The sequence below is a fragment of the Callorhinus ursinus genome, unplaced genomic scaffold, assembly GCF_003265705.2.
Source record: "Callorhinus ursinus isolate GAN/ISIS: 27379988/994484 unplaced genomic scaffold, GSC_fseal_2.0 scaffold31, whole genome shotgun sequence".
NCBI lineage: Eukaryota > Metazoa > Chordata > Mammalia > Carnivora > Otariidae > Callorhinus > Callorhinus ursinus.
In genome coordinates, this window is record NW_027397093.1 from 18,269,842 (window position 1) to 18,285,399 (window position 15,558).

The window sequence follows — 15,558 nt, forward strand, 5'->3', positions numbered from 1 at the left end:
GTTAATTCTTTCAAAGAACCAGCTCCTAGTTTCGTTGATCTGTTCTACTGTTCTTTTGGTTTGTATTTCATTGATTTCTGCTCTGATCTTTATTATTTCTCTTCTCCTGTTGGGTTTAGGCTTTATTTGCTGTTCTTTCTCCAGCTCCTTTAGGTGTAGGGTTAGGTTGCGTATTTGAGACGTTTCTTGTTTCTTGAGGAAGGCTTGTATTGCTATATACTTTCCTCTTGGAACCGCCTTTGCTGCATCCCAAAGATTTTGAACAGTTGTGTTTTCATTTTTATTTGTTTCCATGTTTTTTTTTTTAACTCTTCTTTAATTTCCTGGTTGACCCATTCTTTCTTTAGTAGGATGCTCTTTAGCCTCCATGTTTTTGAGTTCTTTCTGACTTTCCTCTTGTGATTGAGTTCCAATTTCAAAGCACTGTAGTCCACAAAATGCAGGGAATGTTCCCAATCTTTTGGTACTGGTTGAGACCTGATTTGTGACCTAGGATGTGATCTATTCTAGACAATGTTCCATGGGCACTAGAGAAGAATGTGTATTGTGTTGTTAGGGATAGAATGTTCTGAATATGTCTGTAAAGCCATTTGGTACAGTGGTCATTTAAAGTCTTTATTTCCTTGTTGATCTTTTGCTTAGATGATCTGTCCATTTCAGTGAGGGTGGTGTTAAATTCCCCCACTATTATTGTATTGTTGTCAATGTGTTTCTTTGCTTTTGTTATTAATTGCCTTATATAATTGGCTGCTCCCATGTTAGGGGCATATTTATTTACAATTTTTAGATCTTCTTGTTGGATAGACCCTTTAAGTAGGATATAGTGTCCTTCCTCATCTCTTATTACAGTCTTTGGTTTAAAATCTAATTTGTCTGATATAAGGATTGCCACCCCGCTTTCTTTTTGTGTCCATTAGCATGGTAAATGTTTTCCACCCCTCACTTTCAATCTGGGTTTATCTCTGGGTCTAAAATGCATCTCTTGCAGACAGGATATCGATGGGTCTTGTTATTTTTTTATCCAATCTGATAGCCTGTGTCTTTTGTTTGGGGCATTTAGCCCATTTACATTCAGGGTAACTATTGAAAGTTATGAATTTAGTGCCACTGTTGTGCCTGTAAGGTGACTGTTACTGTATAATGTCTGTGTTCCTTTCTCATCTGTTACTTTTAGACTCTCTCTTTGCTTAGAGGATCCCTTTCAATATTTCCTGTAGGGCTGATTTTGTGTTTGCAAATTCCTTTAGTTTTTCTTTGTCCTGGAAACTTTTTATCTCTCCTTCTATTTTCAGTGACAGTCTAGCTGGATATAATATTCTTGGCTGCATATTTTTCTCATTTAGTGCTCTGAATATATCATGCCAGTCCTTTCTGGCCTGCCAGGTCTCTGTAGATTGGTCTGTTGCCAATCTAATGTTTCTACCATTGTAGGTTACAGATCTCTTCTCCTGAGCTACTTTCAGGATTTTCTCTTTGTCTCTGAGTCTCGTACATTTTACTATTAGATGTTGGGGTGTTGACCTATTTTTGTTGATTTTGAGAGCGGTTATCTGTGATTCCTGGATTTTGATGCTTGTTTCCTTCCCCAAATTAAGGAAGTTCTCTGTTATAATTTGCTCTAGTATACCTTCTTCCTTTCTCTCTCTTTCCTCTTCTTCTGGAATCCCAATTATTCATTTTTTTTAATTTTTTTATTGTTATGTTAATCACCATACATTACATCATTAGTTTTGGATGTAGTGTTCCATGATTCATTGTTTGTGCATAGCACAGTGCTCCACACAGAACGTGCCCTCTTTAATACCCATCACCAGTCTAATCCATCCCCGACCCCCCTCCCCTCTAGAACCCTCAGTTTGTTTTTCAGAGTCCATCATCTCTCATGGTTGGTCTCCCCCTCAGATTCCCCCCCCTTCATTCTTCCCCTTCTGCTATCTTCTTTTTTTTTTCTTAATATATATTGCATTATTTGTTTCAGAGGTACAGATCTGTGATTCAGGAGTCTTACACAATTCACAGCGCTCGCCATAGCACATACCCTCCCCAATGTCTATCACCCAGCCACCCCCTCCCTCCCACCCCCCCACCACTCCAGCAACCCTCGTTTGTTTCCTGAGATTAAGAATTCCTTATATCAGTGAGATCATATGATACATCTCTTTCTCTGATTGACTTATTTCACTCAGCATAACACCCTCCAGTTCCATCCACATCGTTGCAAATGGCAAGATCTCATTCCTTTTGATGGCTGCATAATATTCCATTGTGTATATATACCACTTCTTCTTTATCCATTCATCTGTCGTTGGACATCGTGGCTCTTACCACAGTTTGGCTATTGTGGATATTGCTGCTATAAATATTGGGGTGCATATACCCCTTCGGATCCCTACATTTGTATCTTTGTGGTAAATACCCAGTAGTGCAATTGCTGGTCCATACGGTAGCTCTATTTTCAACTGTTTGAGGAACCTCTATACTGTTCTCCAGAGTGGTTGCACCAACTTGCATTCCCACCAACAGTGTAGGAGGGTTCCCCGTTCACTGCATCCCCGCCAACATCTGTCGTTTCCTGACTTGTTAATTTTAGCCATTCTCAGCGGTGTGAGGTGGTATCTCATTGAGGTTTTGATTTGAATTTCCCTGATGCCAAGCGATGTTGAGCACTTTTTCATGTGTCTGTTGGCCATTTGGATGTCTTCTTTGCAAAATGTCTTCTGCCCATTTCTTGATTGGATTATTTGTTCGTTGGGTGTTGAGTTTGATAATTCTTTATAGATTTTGGATACTAGCCCTTTATCTGATATGTCATTTGCATATATTTTCACCCATTCTGTTGGTTGTCTTTTGGTTTTGTGGACTGATTCTTTTGCTGTGCAAAAGCTTTTTATCTTGATGAAATCCCAATAGTTCCTTTTTGCCCTTGCTTCCCTTGCCTTTGGCAATGTTTCTAAGAAGAAGTTGCTGTGGCTGAGGTCGACGAGGTTGCTGCCTGTGTTCTCCTTTAGCATTTTGATGGACTCCTGTCTCACATTTAGGTCTTTCAACCATTTGGAGTCTATTTTTGTGTGTGGTGTATGGAAGTGGTCCAGTTTCATTCTTCTGCATGTGGCTGTCCAATTTTCCCAACACCATTTGTTGAAGAGACTGTCTTTTTTCCATTGGACATTCTTTCCTGCATTGTTGAAGATTAGTTGACCATAGAGTTGAGGGTCCATTTCTTGGCTGTCTGTTCTGTTCCATTGAATGATGTGTCTGTTTTTGTGCCAGTACCATACTGTCTTGATGACAGCTTTGTAATAGAACTGGAAGTCCAGAATTGTGATGCCGCCAGCTTTGCTTTTCTTTTTCAACATTCCGCTGGCTATTAGGGGTCTTTTCTGGTTCCATACAAATTTTAGGATTGTTTGTTCCATTTCTTTGAAAAAAGTGGATGGCATTTTGATGGGGATTGCATTGAATGTGTAGATTGCTCTAGGTAGCATTGACATCTTCACAATGACAGCCTAGCTGGATATAGTGTTCTTGGCTGCATATTTTTCTCGTTTAGTGCTCTGAAGATATCATGCCAGTCCTGTCTGGACTGCCAGGTCTCTGTGGATAGGTCTGTTGCCAATCTAATGTTTCTACCATTGTAGGTTACATATCTCTTCTCCAGAGCTGCTTTCAAGATTTTCTCTTTGTCTCTGAGACTGGTAAGTTTTACTGTTAGATGTCGGGATGCTGACCTATTTTTATTGATTTTGAGAGGGGTTCTCTGTGCCTCCTAGATTTTGATGCCTGTTTCCTTCCCCACATTAGGGAAGTTCTCTGCTATAAATTGCTCCTATATACCTCTGCCCCTCACTCTCTTTCTTGTATTCCAATTATTCTAATGTCGTTTTATCTTATGGTATCGCTCATCCCTCGAATTCTGCCCTCGTGATCCAGTAGTTGTTCATCTCTCTTTTTCTCAGCTTCTTTATTTTCCATCATTTGGTCTTCTATATCGCTAATTCTCTCTTCTGCCTCATTTATCCTAGCTGTTAGTGACCCCATTTTTGATTGCACCTCATTAATAGCCTTTTTGATTTCGACTTGGTTAGATTTTAGTTCTTTTATTTCTCCAGGAAGGGTTTCTCTAATAACTTCCATGCTTTTTTCAAGCCCCCTAGTATTTTTAAAATCATGATTCTGAACTCTAGGTCCGACATCGTACTAATGTCCGTATTGAGTAGGTCCCTGGCAGACCGTACTACCTCTTGTTGTTTTTGCTGAGGTGATTTTTTTCGTCTTGTCATTTTGTCCAGAGGAGAATAGATGAATGAGAGAACAAAATGCTAACAGGTTAACAATGTCCCCAGAAAATATACTCTAAACAAATCAAAAAAGACCTGAAACCAGGGGAAAAGAGAGGGTAAGAAAGAAAAAAAGAGAAAAAAAAGAAAAAAAGTTAAAAACAAACAAAAACAAGGATCCCAATTATTCTAATGTTGTTTCATCTTATGGTATCACTTATCTCTCGAATTCTGGCCTTGCAATCCCGTAGCTGTTTTTCTGTCTTTTCTCAACTTCTTTATTTTCCATCATTTGATCTTCTATATCACTAATTCTCTCTTTGCCTCATTTATCCTAGCAGTTAGATCTTCCAATTTTTATTGCACCTCATTAATAGCCTTTTGATTTTGACTTGGTTAGATTTTAGTTCTTTTATTTGTCCAGAAAGGGTTTCTCTAATAACTTCCATGCTTTTTCAAGTCCACCTAGTATCTTTAAAATCATCATTCTGAACTCTAGTTCCGACATCTTACTAATATCCGTATTGATTAGGTCCCTTGCAGTCGGTACTGCCTCGTTCTTTTTTTTTAGGTGATATTTTCCGTCTTGTCATTTTGTCCAGAGGAGAATAGTTGAATGACAGAACAAAATGCTAACAGGGTAACAATGTCCCCAGAAAATATACTCCAAACAAATCAGAAAAGACCTGAAACTGAGGGAAAAGAAAGGGAAAGAAAGAAAAAGAAAAAGATAAAAACAAACAGAAAAACAAAACTAAAAAAATAGAATATGTTCGAATATGATCAGGCTGGTACATAGATCATTGCCACACACTAGGTTTTGGGAGTATTTTAGTCTGTTAGAAGAATGTGCCTCCCAAAATTTTAAAGTAAGATAAACTTTTATATGTACAAAAATGAGGGTTAATACGATGAAGGGATGGAATATGACTGTAACAATGAAAGTTATAAAAGATTTTATAAAAGGATTTGATAAGATAAGAAATTGTTTTAAAAAAGAAAGAAGAGGATTTAAAAAAAAAAAAAGGAGAGAATGTGATCAGGCAGGAGACTAGAACAAAGCCATACACTAGAGATTTAGGGTATATTTTGATCTGTTAGAAGAAACTCTATCCCAAAATTTTAAAGAGAGAACAACATATATATATATATATATGCACCCAAAATAAGGTTAACACTATGAAGGGGTAAAATATGATTCTAAAAATGAAAAATAAAAAAGATTTTTTTAAAAAATGTATCAATAAGATGTTGGTTGAAAAAGGGAAAAAGAAAAATTAAAAAAAAAGAAAGTTAAAAAAGAAATTAACTTTGAAAGACTAAAGAATCATGGGAAAAAAAGCCATGAATTCTATGTGCATTATTCCCCTAGCTCTGGAATTCTGCCATTCTCATTGATCGGTAAACTGGTCTTGGCTGGCTGTTCTTGCTGATCTTCTGGGGGAGGGGCCTGTTGCTGTGGTTCCCAAATGTCTTTGCCAGAGGGGGAATTGCTCTGCCCTAGCTGGGTGGGGCTAAGTAATCTGCTCTGGTTTATTCTAGGGAGCTTTTGTTCCCTGTATGCTTTCCATACAGCTTTGGAGGACCAGAGTGAAATGGTGGCCTGCCAATCTCCACCCAGAAGAGCCAAGAACTCCGGGTCCCACTCCTCAGTGAGCCCCCAGAGAAAAGCAGTCAGTCACTCCCGTCTCCCTGGTCTCTGGCCACACTCCATGCTCATCCAGCCTGGGACCAAGAATTTCTATCTCTGGCCCACGACCCTGTGTGGAGTCTCCAAACCCAGGAGATCCCTGCGGTGCACTCCTGTGCTGCTCCTCCCCGGGGAGGAAGGGGTATCTCCCCAGATCTGCCACTTGTTGGGTCCCTGCTGGAAGAGAAGTGGCCTGAATGTGCCACGGAACACGGTTTATGGCAACCCACGCCTCAGCTCTGTCTCTGTGGCCAGCTTCCTGGCTCCGATACCTGGGAGCTCTGCCACACTCAGGCACCCCCAGTCTTTCTGTGACCCTGACGGTCCTCAGACCATACTGTCCCAGCGAGGGTTTCACCCCCCGCTTAGCCACTGGAGCGACATCCCTCAGTGGAGCAGACTTCTAAAAGTTCCGATTTTGTGCTCCGTGGCTCTATCACCTGTCAGAAGCGGCCGACAGAAGCCCCCTCCCCTGTCGTCTATCCTCCTGAATATTGCCTCAGATTGACTTTTCCTCACGTCCTACCTTCCAGAAAGTGGTCGCTTTTCTGTTCAGAGAGTTGTTGCTATTCTCTTTGATCTCCTGTTGAGTTCGTAGGTGTTTAGAATGGTTTGATCCCTATCCAGCTGAATTTCTGGGACCAGACGAAATTTAGTTCTCATACTCCTCCATCATCTTGCTCCTTCCCCCCTTAATTTTGTATTTTTAATGATATTTTACCTATGTCTGCTATTTCCTCTATTAGAATACAAGTTATATAGTGCTTACTTGTGTCATTTTGCACACAGAAGATACATCAGATTTGTTTAATACCTATTTTAAGTTTGTAAGAAGTTTAGGAAGAATGTGACAGCCACAAATAAAATAAAAATTTTACCAAAAGTGAAGAGGGAGTTACACACAAGGGCATTTTACCATTTTCCCAGCTGTTAAAAAATGTATGTGTTTTCTTTTTAAAAGAATACCTGTTATCTGCACAATGGTAACTATTCCCAAAGAAATCACTATTGGAACGTTGTGTATCTTTGCAGATCATTAATGCTGCACTTGCTTTGGCGGCAAGACCCAAAAGTCAAGTGGTCAAAAAAACCATGGAAATGTACAAGCACACATGGGAGAATCATATCCATGTCCTCACTGAAGCTGTAGATGACATTACAAGCATTGATGACTTCCTTGCTGTATCTGGTATGTTTTGAATCTTTTAATTTATACATTTGCTCTTGTCAGTTTTCTGAAACAGGATAATTCTGAATATAATTAATTTTATGCAATATAATGAGATTCTTGTTAATGATCATCTTTCTCGAAGCTAAGTACTGCTATGTGATCTACTCTAGGATAATGAGCCTTAGGCCTTGTAATCCTTACAACTCAACAATTTACACTGTATCTCTAAAAGAAACTCCTATTCATAAACAAAGCATAATTGAAAATAGTACTGAAAATCTTAGACATTTTCTGGCTTTTTGAATAAATGATCATCTCCCCATTTAACATATTTATATCTTTTGATTTCTCTGCACTTCTTTTCTAACAGAATTTTTCTTCACTAGAAAATTTAGATAGAGAGGCAGAGAGGAAAACTCTTCATTGATTTGAGGTACTATATGTACTTCAGTTTCCAGTATATGTGTTTGAATAACGGTGATCTAAATAATCAAATAAATAAGTCTAAACAGCTGACTACATAAGTTACAGATGGGCTTGAGATTTCATGTCAAACCTAGATGATTCTTTTATCACATAATAGAATAGCATACCATAGGATTATGAAATTACTCTCATAAAACCATACTCTCAGAAGCATAATTCAGGTTTTGATTATATTGTTATAACAGCAAAGAACTAAATACTTCTTAATCTTTTTTTTATTTTCTTAAAAATTAAGCCTCTCCTTAAAATAAATTACATTTTTGGGGCACCTGGCTGGCTCAGTCGGAAGAGCATGCGACTCTTGATCTCAGGGTCGTGAGTTTGAGCCCCATGTTGGGTGTAGAGATTATTTAAATAAAAACTTAAAAAATAAAATAGATTATATCTTTTTCCTTTTTTTGAAAGAGACTGGAATGTGATATTATTTTTTTATAAAATGCATATTCTCATGAATTTCTAAAATCATTTTATCTTTTAAAAGTTTCCTGATGTAGTTTGTTTAACCTGTGGAACTCATTACTTTCATGCATGTATATATTCTCATCTTGAATGATAGTTCTGGAAACCTGGTGTATTTTCGATACATTAATGAAAGAAATGTATGGTAATTATTTAATAAATTATTTTATTTCTGGAGAGCTAAAAACTGAAAATAATAGAAAATGTATGGGTGAAAATATTAACATCCCTTGATCCCACTATTCAGAAATAACAACCATTGATATCTGATATATTTCCATCTATATATATATGTATAAATTTATGTTTTTAAATAATTGTGTCATGAGGCATATAATAAATATTTGGCTGAATTCTCCCACATCATTATACATTCTTCAAAAAAGCTGTTCTTCTTTTATTAGCATTTAGATAAATTGCAATTTTAACTATTATAAACAATGCTATGTTAAGCATATTTTTGTCTATTTGCTGTCTTCTTAGTATAGATTTTGTGTGTATGTGTGTCCAATCAACATCTTATATAGCGGCAATCTTTGGTTTAATTATTAAATGCTAGATTCTGTTTTTTAATTGGTTCTTTTGGTTATGAAACAAAGAAACCTGCTCACACTACTCTCTGTAAAGGCAGTTTCTTATAGGTATACTAATGACACATAGGGAGAAGCTCCTGAACACATAAGAGCAAGAACTGTAATTGGCCTGTCCTTGCCTGATTAGAGCTGTGGGAGGCCTGAGATCTGAGCAAGTCCATAGGTCCTTAGAACAGGAGCTCATACTTTTTCTTTTCAGTGCTGGATTAACCTGACCCCTCAACCTTCTGAGTCTGCTACTTTCTGTGAACAGCTTTAGCACTTCAGCATGCTTTGCCTACACATAACAGAAAACTCATATGGAAGTTCCCTAAGTAACAAAAATCTTTAATTACCTCCTGCAACTAGGTGTTTAAGATAGTTGATTCTAAACTTACTCGCCTAAGCATACCAAAGGACTTAGATAGGAATAGCCAAGACATGTGAGGAATAGTATTTTATCACTAACATTGTTTAGAATTGTCAGTACAGGATAATAATTAAAAAGTGGATTAATATTTAATGTGTTTCATTTTTGTTTTAAAATTCTCTACAGATAATGCACTCCATTAGTTTCTATACCCAGGATGGATTGTTTCTACTTTTCTGCCCTTTGGATGTTCTAGCTGGTAGTGATCTAAGGTTATTAATGACCTATGTAGACATCTCCGGATTCTATTGACCTTCCCTCATGGTTGCAATTCAGAGCTTACATCTTAAGCATTGTACAGTACCACCTAAAGCAGGAAGGCAAGGTAGCTTGTTGGCTTCAAGTTATCAGGAGGAAATCTTTCCTGGATGGCTTCCATCAGACTTTCTCTTATGTGTCATAGGTCAAAACTTGTTCCTGTACCTACACCTGAACCAACTGCTGGCAAAAGGAAATGGGATTTCCATGATAGGCTTAAAATGGTGATAAATTATTGATAACTGACTGGGGGCCAGAGGAAATGGTAGTCCTAATTTGTAGCACTTCCTGATTTCTGTGCCGTAAATACTGCCACATAGGCAGGTTTTAAGCTACCAATGTGATGTCACTGAAGAGATGCACAAAAACAACTCTTGTGAATTGGTGTAACAGATTCTAGGACTATTGGGCTTAGACCAGTAGTAATTCAACCTCTCTAATTACTTACAATGCAAACAAAATCAGAGGTTTTATAAGCAGAAAAGAAGGGAAATTGTCTATTGAATAGAGACAAAAGATGTCTACCCCAGGCACTCTTTTCTCAGGTTTCTTTGCTTTCATAAACTTATCTTGTTTAGTTTAGCATGAACCCCATTGATGATTCTCATTACATCATAACTTTCAACATCGGTTCCCACAAATAATGGCATCTTTTCTCACAATCTTCTAACTGGCTTCTTTTTTAGTACTAGGCTAGAAGTCCCAAGTCCAAGATCACAGGCCAACCAATGGGTGGGGTACTTTATTTCAGATGGCTAATCATGCTTCACAGAGCAGTGATGGTGGCTGTCGCAGCCTGGCAGCTTTTGTGTGGGGGCGGGTTGTCTTAGAAAAAGTTGCAGATGTGATTAGCAGTGAACGACTTTTCTGGTGACACTTTGTAATGATCGTTCAGCAATCCTGTTTGTACTCTCAGACTGCTGGTTCCTCTGTTTGCCAGGTAGAAAAACTGACAAATTAGTTCATGTTTGTGAATTACCTAGAGGATATTCTCTTTTCATGATTTTTATAAAATAATTTCATCTTTTTCTTTGGTTTTCTTTCAGTACTTGATAATAATACTCAATTCTTTTTTTGTTGGTGGTGGTGTTTTCTTTTATAAGAATAAATAATAGAGGCCCTGCAAAGATTCCAACTTTTCTTCTGGGTCAGTTGTGAAAATCTGGGGCTTCTCTGAACATCAGCTCTCCTCATTAAAATATAAACAAAACTTAAAACCTAAAACCAGTGAGAAAGGATTCTTGGACTTTAAACTATTATTTTATTGTCATTGGCAAAGGTAGGGATCACACTGGTAAAATGTTTGCATTATAATGTTTTAGAGTGATTAGATCATCTAATATTGACTAACAGCTCTTGAAATAATAACAAATGTCTTTTATTTAACTATTGCTTTTCCCAATATAGAAATATCATTGATGATTTTTAAATTGTATGTTTATATAATCACCAAATTTTTCATGATATACAGAACTCAAAATACCAATTTTTAGAAGCCATTTTTGCATTATTTTGTTTCATCATATACATAGAAAACTCTGAACATAAGTACAATCAGTGTTTTCTTGAAAACCATAACAGATATAGCAACTTCATCAATTTATTATATATTTAAATTTTTTATGTGTAAAAATAAAATGAAACAGTGAACCAAAACTCACCTTTAAAATCAAAGGGATGTTTGGCTAAGTTCTTTGACATTTAGTCGTCCAAAAAAGGATCTTTCCAGTTTAGTGTTATTTATGTAATACTTTCAGTATCATCTTGCAAGTAATTAGAAAAAAATTTTTAAATGCATATGTCTCCAAACATTTTGTCCAATCACTGACTGTAGGATTTATCCCCATACCATTCACTGTTCCTTGTTTTTGTTTGTGTGTGGGTGTTTCTTTTTGTTGTTGTTGTTGTTTTTGTTTTATCACTCTCTGAAAATACGTGTAACAGAACTTGTCAGAGAGTTGCTGGACTGAAAGACTCTTTGACCACATCAAGGTCTGTCTTTCGTGTAGACAGAAGTTGTTCCTGTGTGATGAGATTTGTGAAGCTCTGTCTTCCCAGCCTGCCAAGGTGCCTGAAATCTCCAATATTAGTTATACACATGGGAAAATAAAATGTTTAAGATCTCCATTTAAGATGCACATTTGGGAGAGGAAACATATTAACATATGCCTCAACTTTTTGAATCTTTGCCTTAATTGACTCATAGTGAATTGTAACCCTAAGGAACTAAGCTCAGAAAAAGTACACTTTGATAGAAGAGGAAATGACTTGGACCATATGAACTATTTAACAATTACTAAGAACTGACTAAATATGAGGGTTTGTGAAGATATGAACATTCTTTCATTTATTCATTCATTCCTTATATATTTATTGCATAATTTGAAGTGCTAAACCCTACAAAAGGTACTTGAGGTTGAAAAAGAAGTTAAAAGTTAGCAGAAGAGATAACTTGCAAGAAAGCTGTGATGATGGGGATTGTTGGAGGGAAGGGACCACATGAGGAATAGAGAGAGCTACAGACAATGGTTTGGAATTTTCTAAAAGAGAGATTGACCACTTACTGATTAGAATTAGCTCTGTTGTTCCCTTATTGTAAAAGATTTTCTCATTTTAAAGATAGGATCATATTGACTCTCAGTGAAGTATAGTGTTGAAAGATGCTTGGAGATCTCTCTCTTCCACATTCTAAATTTCTAATACACCCACTTTTCTCCATATTCACTGCTCTCACCCCCCAGTTCAAACCACTCTCTCTTACCTTAATCACCACACAATTTTTCTGGTTGAACCTCCTGCTTCCAGTTTGCTTGAAGGTTTTCAATAGGTATTTGCTGAATGAATAAAAATATTTATTCCCCTTTATAATTCTGTGTGAGATTAATTTGAGGAGGTTTATGTCTTATGCTTTGAATAAACATGTTCATCTTTGGAATAAATAGTTTAAGAAATCTTCAAGTTATGGAAAATAACTTTAAGCATTAATCATCACAATGTTCTGTGACCTTGACTTAGTGACACAAAGATAACTCTGATGCTATCCTCAAAAATGCACTAACAAAATCCTCCATTCATGACATTGTGGTAAACATGATCTTTGGCTTCTACAGAGTTTTATCTGAATCTTTTGACAAAGAAAAATGAAAATAAATAGACATAATTTTCTTTCAAAATTAATAAACACATAATATTAGCAAGATCAAAATGTTAAGTCAATTGCACACAAACTAAGCACTCTTAATACTCAATATAATGGTTATGGAATAGATGCTGGGACTAAAGGATGACCAACATAGTATATATCTGTGCAAAGATAAGTTATATAATAATAATTATCTATTATACATTCACATATATCTCTTCAATATATACCTATTTGAAGTTTTAGTTGATTAAAGGCATCAAGGCATGATGTGTTTCAATAAAATATATTCTTTTAAAGTTGAGATTGAAATCATATTCTGCAAAAATGGATTGTGATAAAAATATACTGAATATCAACTATGTGCAAGGCAATATGCTGGGAAGTAGAGGAGGCTATAAAGAAGGAAAAGGCACAAAGTTTTCTTTCAGAGAACACACAATCTAGTATATCAAATTAAATTCCAAAAGTTTTTGATCATCATATTAACAAAATGCTATGCAGTTAATCCTGCTGGAATGTCAGAGTATTGAGGGGAGCATTTTTAAGGATATAGCATTTGAACTGAATTGTTGAATTTAACCTCGAAGAAATTGGAATAGCATCCCAGAAAAAGAAAAAAAGTGTGTGAAAGTGCACGGTACCTTTGAGGAAGGGCAAGTTGACCAGCATTACAGGAACAGAGGGTACATCTGGTTTGGTACTGGGCTTACAAAGTCAATAGGTGATATTATATAAAACCCTAAACATTTGAGGAAGATGTAGATCACCTAAAATATTAACTAGTAGTGTCACAGACTACATCAGTTTTTCAGATCACTAACTCTGAAAATCACCCTTACAGAATTAGGTAGTATAGAGCTAAATAATGATTTAATTGTTCTTAGAAGTGAAAATAAAGTGAACCCAATATAAAGCAGTTGTTCCCTCATTTTCTCCACCTCACCTCCAAGGAATTAAAACGTTTAAGACTGACACATCCAAGATGTAACAATAGGAAGGTGAGGTGAGAGCCAATTTGATGACTTAAACCTGGCTAGGGCTGAATAACTTGGGTGCCCGTTTACCAAGAAAAAAAAAAATCTCTTCTTCATCTGGATAATCCAGTGATGACCTGCAGCCAGGATCTTCTATGCCATTGGCTAAAATCAAGAGACAGTGTTGTGGTTGTAAGATTTTTTTCTCTGGGTCTTTTGTGACTACATTTTCATGTAATGGTATGGTATATGCCTCAGTGATTGCTGTGGAGACTGGGGAAATCATACAGCTCTCCGTAAGTCATGGAAAGACAGGGAAAAAGCATGCTTTCAGAAATGATTGAATAGGCTCTCCCAAAGTAATCCACTATTGCTCTATTGCTGATTAGGCTTTGAATGACTGCCTATACTTACATGACGAAAGAATAGTTTGGGCATGTGAACTGGAATTTATCATGCATCATTCCATGTACTCATAGGCAAGTTCACTCAAGATGCTCTCATTTGAATGAACAATGGATACCCTGCAGTACTATTGTTTGAATATTATGAATTCAATTTTTAGAAAAGCCATAATTAGAAGTCCTCTTTTGACTTTGCCAAAATCAGATTTGAGGGAGAATTTTTATCAGACCTTTAAGGTAGAGCTGGAGTAATCATCAATAATCTTACTGATGAAATAAATAGCACTAAGGGCTTGCATCTTAGACTTGTATATAAAGGTAATAAATATTTCCTAAATTCTGAAGATGCCCTAGCTATGTACTTAACGAACGCTCCGAATGACAAAAATAGACCTTTAATAAAGGATTTTCTTAAAATTGCCTCAGTGAATGTATGTACACTATTAGTTACCATATTATTTGCAATAGACACAAATTTCAGAAACTTTCAACAAAAACAGAATCAAAGTGATTACCAAAATTTCATTTGTATTTAGTTATTTCTGGGCAGTGTCTCAAATGTAAGCACATGTATTTAATAAGTGTAATTTTGGTAAATAAAAATCCTTAATATGGTGAATCCTGTGAGAAATTTTATACATTAGTTAAGGGTTTAAGGGCAAGTTTCCCCCTGCCATACAATACTGCCCCACCTACTTGTAATTCTAAGACATGCTCCTGAGCATTCTGAAAGACCAAAGTCTCCAGCTAGAGATGAAGGGGTTTTAGGCAGGAAAAGCAGGATGCTCCTTACCTACATTTTCTCCAAAGGTAGGAGAAATGGAAAAAGCATGCCTCCTCCTAGATACAGGATCTGAAAGTGGGAAGTCATGTATCTGAGCTTGCAAGTTTGTGTTGGCATAGTTTTAAGAACTTTAATAGCATCCTGGAGAATCTTAACAAAACAATAAAAACCTCTGCTTACAGAGTGGCCCCAGAGCTTGTGCTGTGAACAATTTATATATATTTGAGAAATATAGCTAAGGATTACTTTCTCACAAAACATATATCATTCCTACTGAGATTTCACCACTAAAGGAAATCTTATAGTTGAGGCATCAAGACAATGGGCTATATCCCTAGAATCCATGGGAAGCACAAGAAAAGAAGAGTTTGGAAGGGGTTAAGTGTGCTTAGGATTAATGATTTTGTCATTTCCTACCAAATCTATGATCTTTGAGCAATAATTTCTACTCACCAAATGCCCTTCTCTAAAATGTTAATAATTATATTATTTTGCCATGGTCTGAATGTTTGTGTCCTCCCAAATTCCTATGTTGAAACCCTAGTGTCCTATGTGAAAGTATTAGAAGGCAGGGCCTTTGGGTGGTACTTAGGTCAGGAGGATGAAACCCTCATGAAGGGGATTAATATTCTCATAAAGGAGACCCTACAGAGATCCCTTGTCCCTTCCATTATGTGAGAATATAGAGAGAAGGCATTGAATGTGAACCAGGAAGAGGGCTCTCACCAGAATGCAACCTTGCTGACACTGTGATCTTGGACTTCCCAGTCTCTACAACAGTGAAAAATAAATTTCTGTCATTTATAAACTACCCAGGCTGTATTATTTTGTTAGAGCAGGATTCATTGACTAAAACATATTTATTAATTTATTTAACATATATATACTGAGCACGTACTAGGTGATGA

General features: G+C 36.5%; 1 protein-coding gene across 3 annotated transcripts in view; it reads left to right on the top strand.

Annotated features, from left to right (window-relative positions):
• The window catches only part of CTNNA3 (catenin alpha 3), a 2,007,818-nt gene that overhangs the window by 1,372,772 nt on the left and 619,488 nt on the right, over positions 1 to 15,558 (top strand). For all 3 annotated transcript variants that reach the window (XM_073878933.1, XM_073878931.1, XM_073878932.1), the window contains one exon: positions 7,000 to 7,156. In XM_073878933.1, the coding sequence (XP_073735034.1) occupies positions 7,000 to 7,156 (157 nt within the window). The remainder of the gene's footprint in view (positions 1 to 6,999; positions 7,157 to 15,558) is intronic.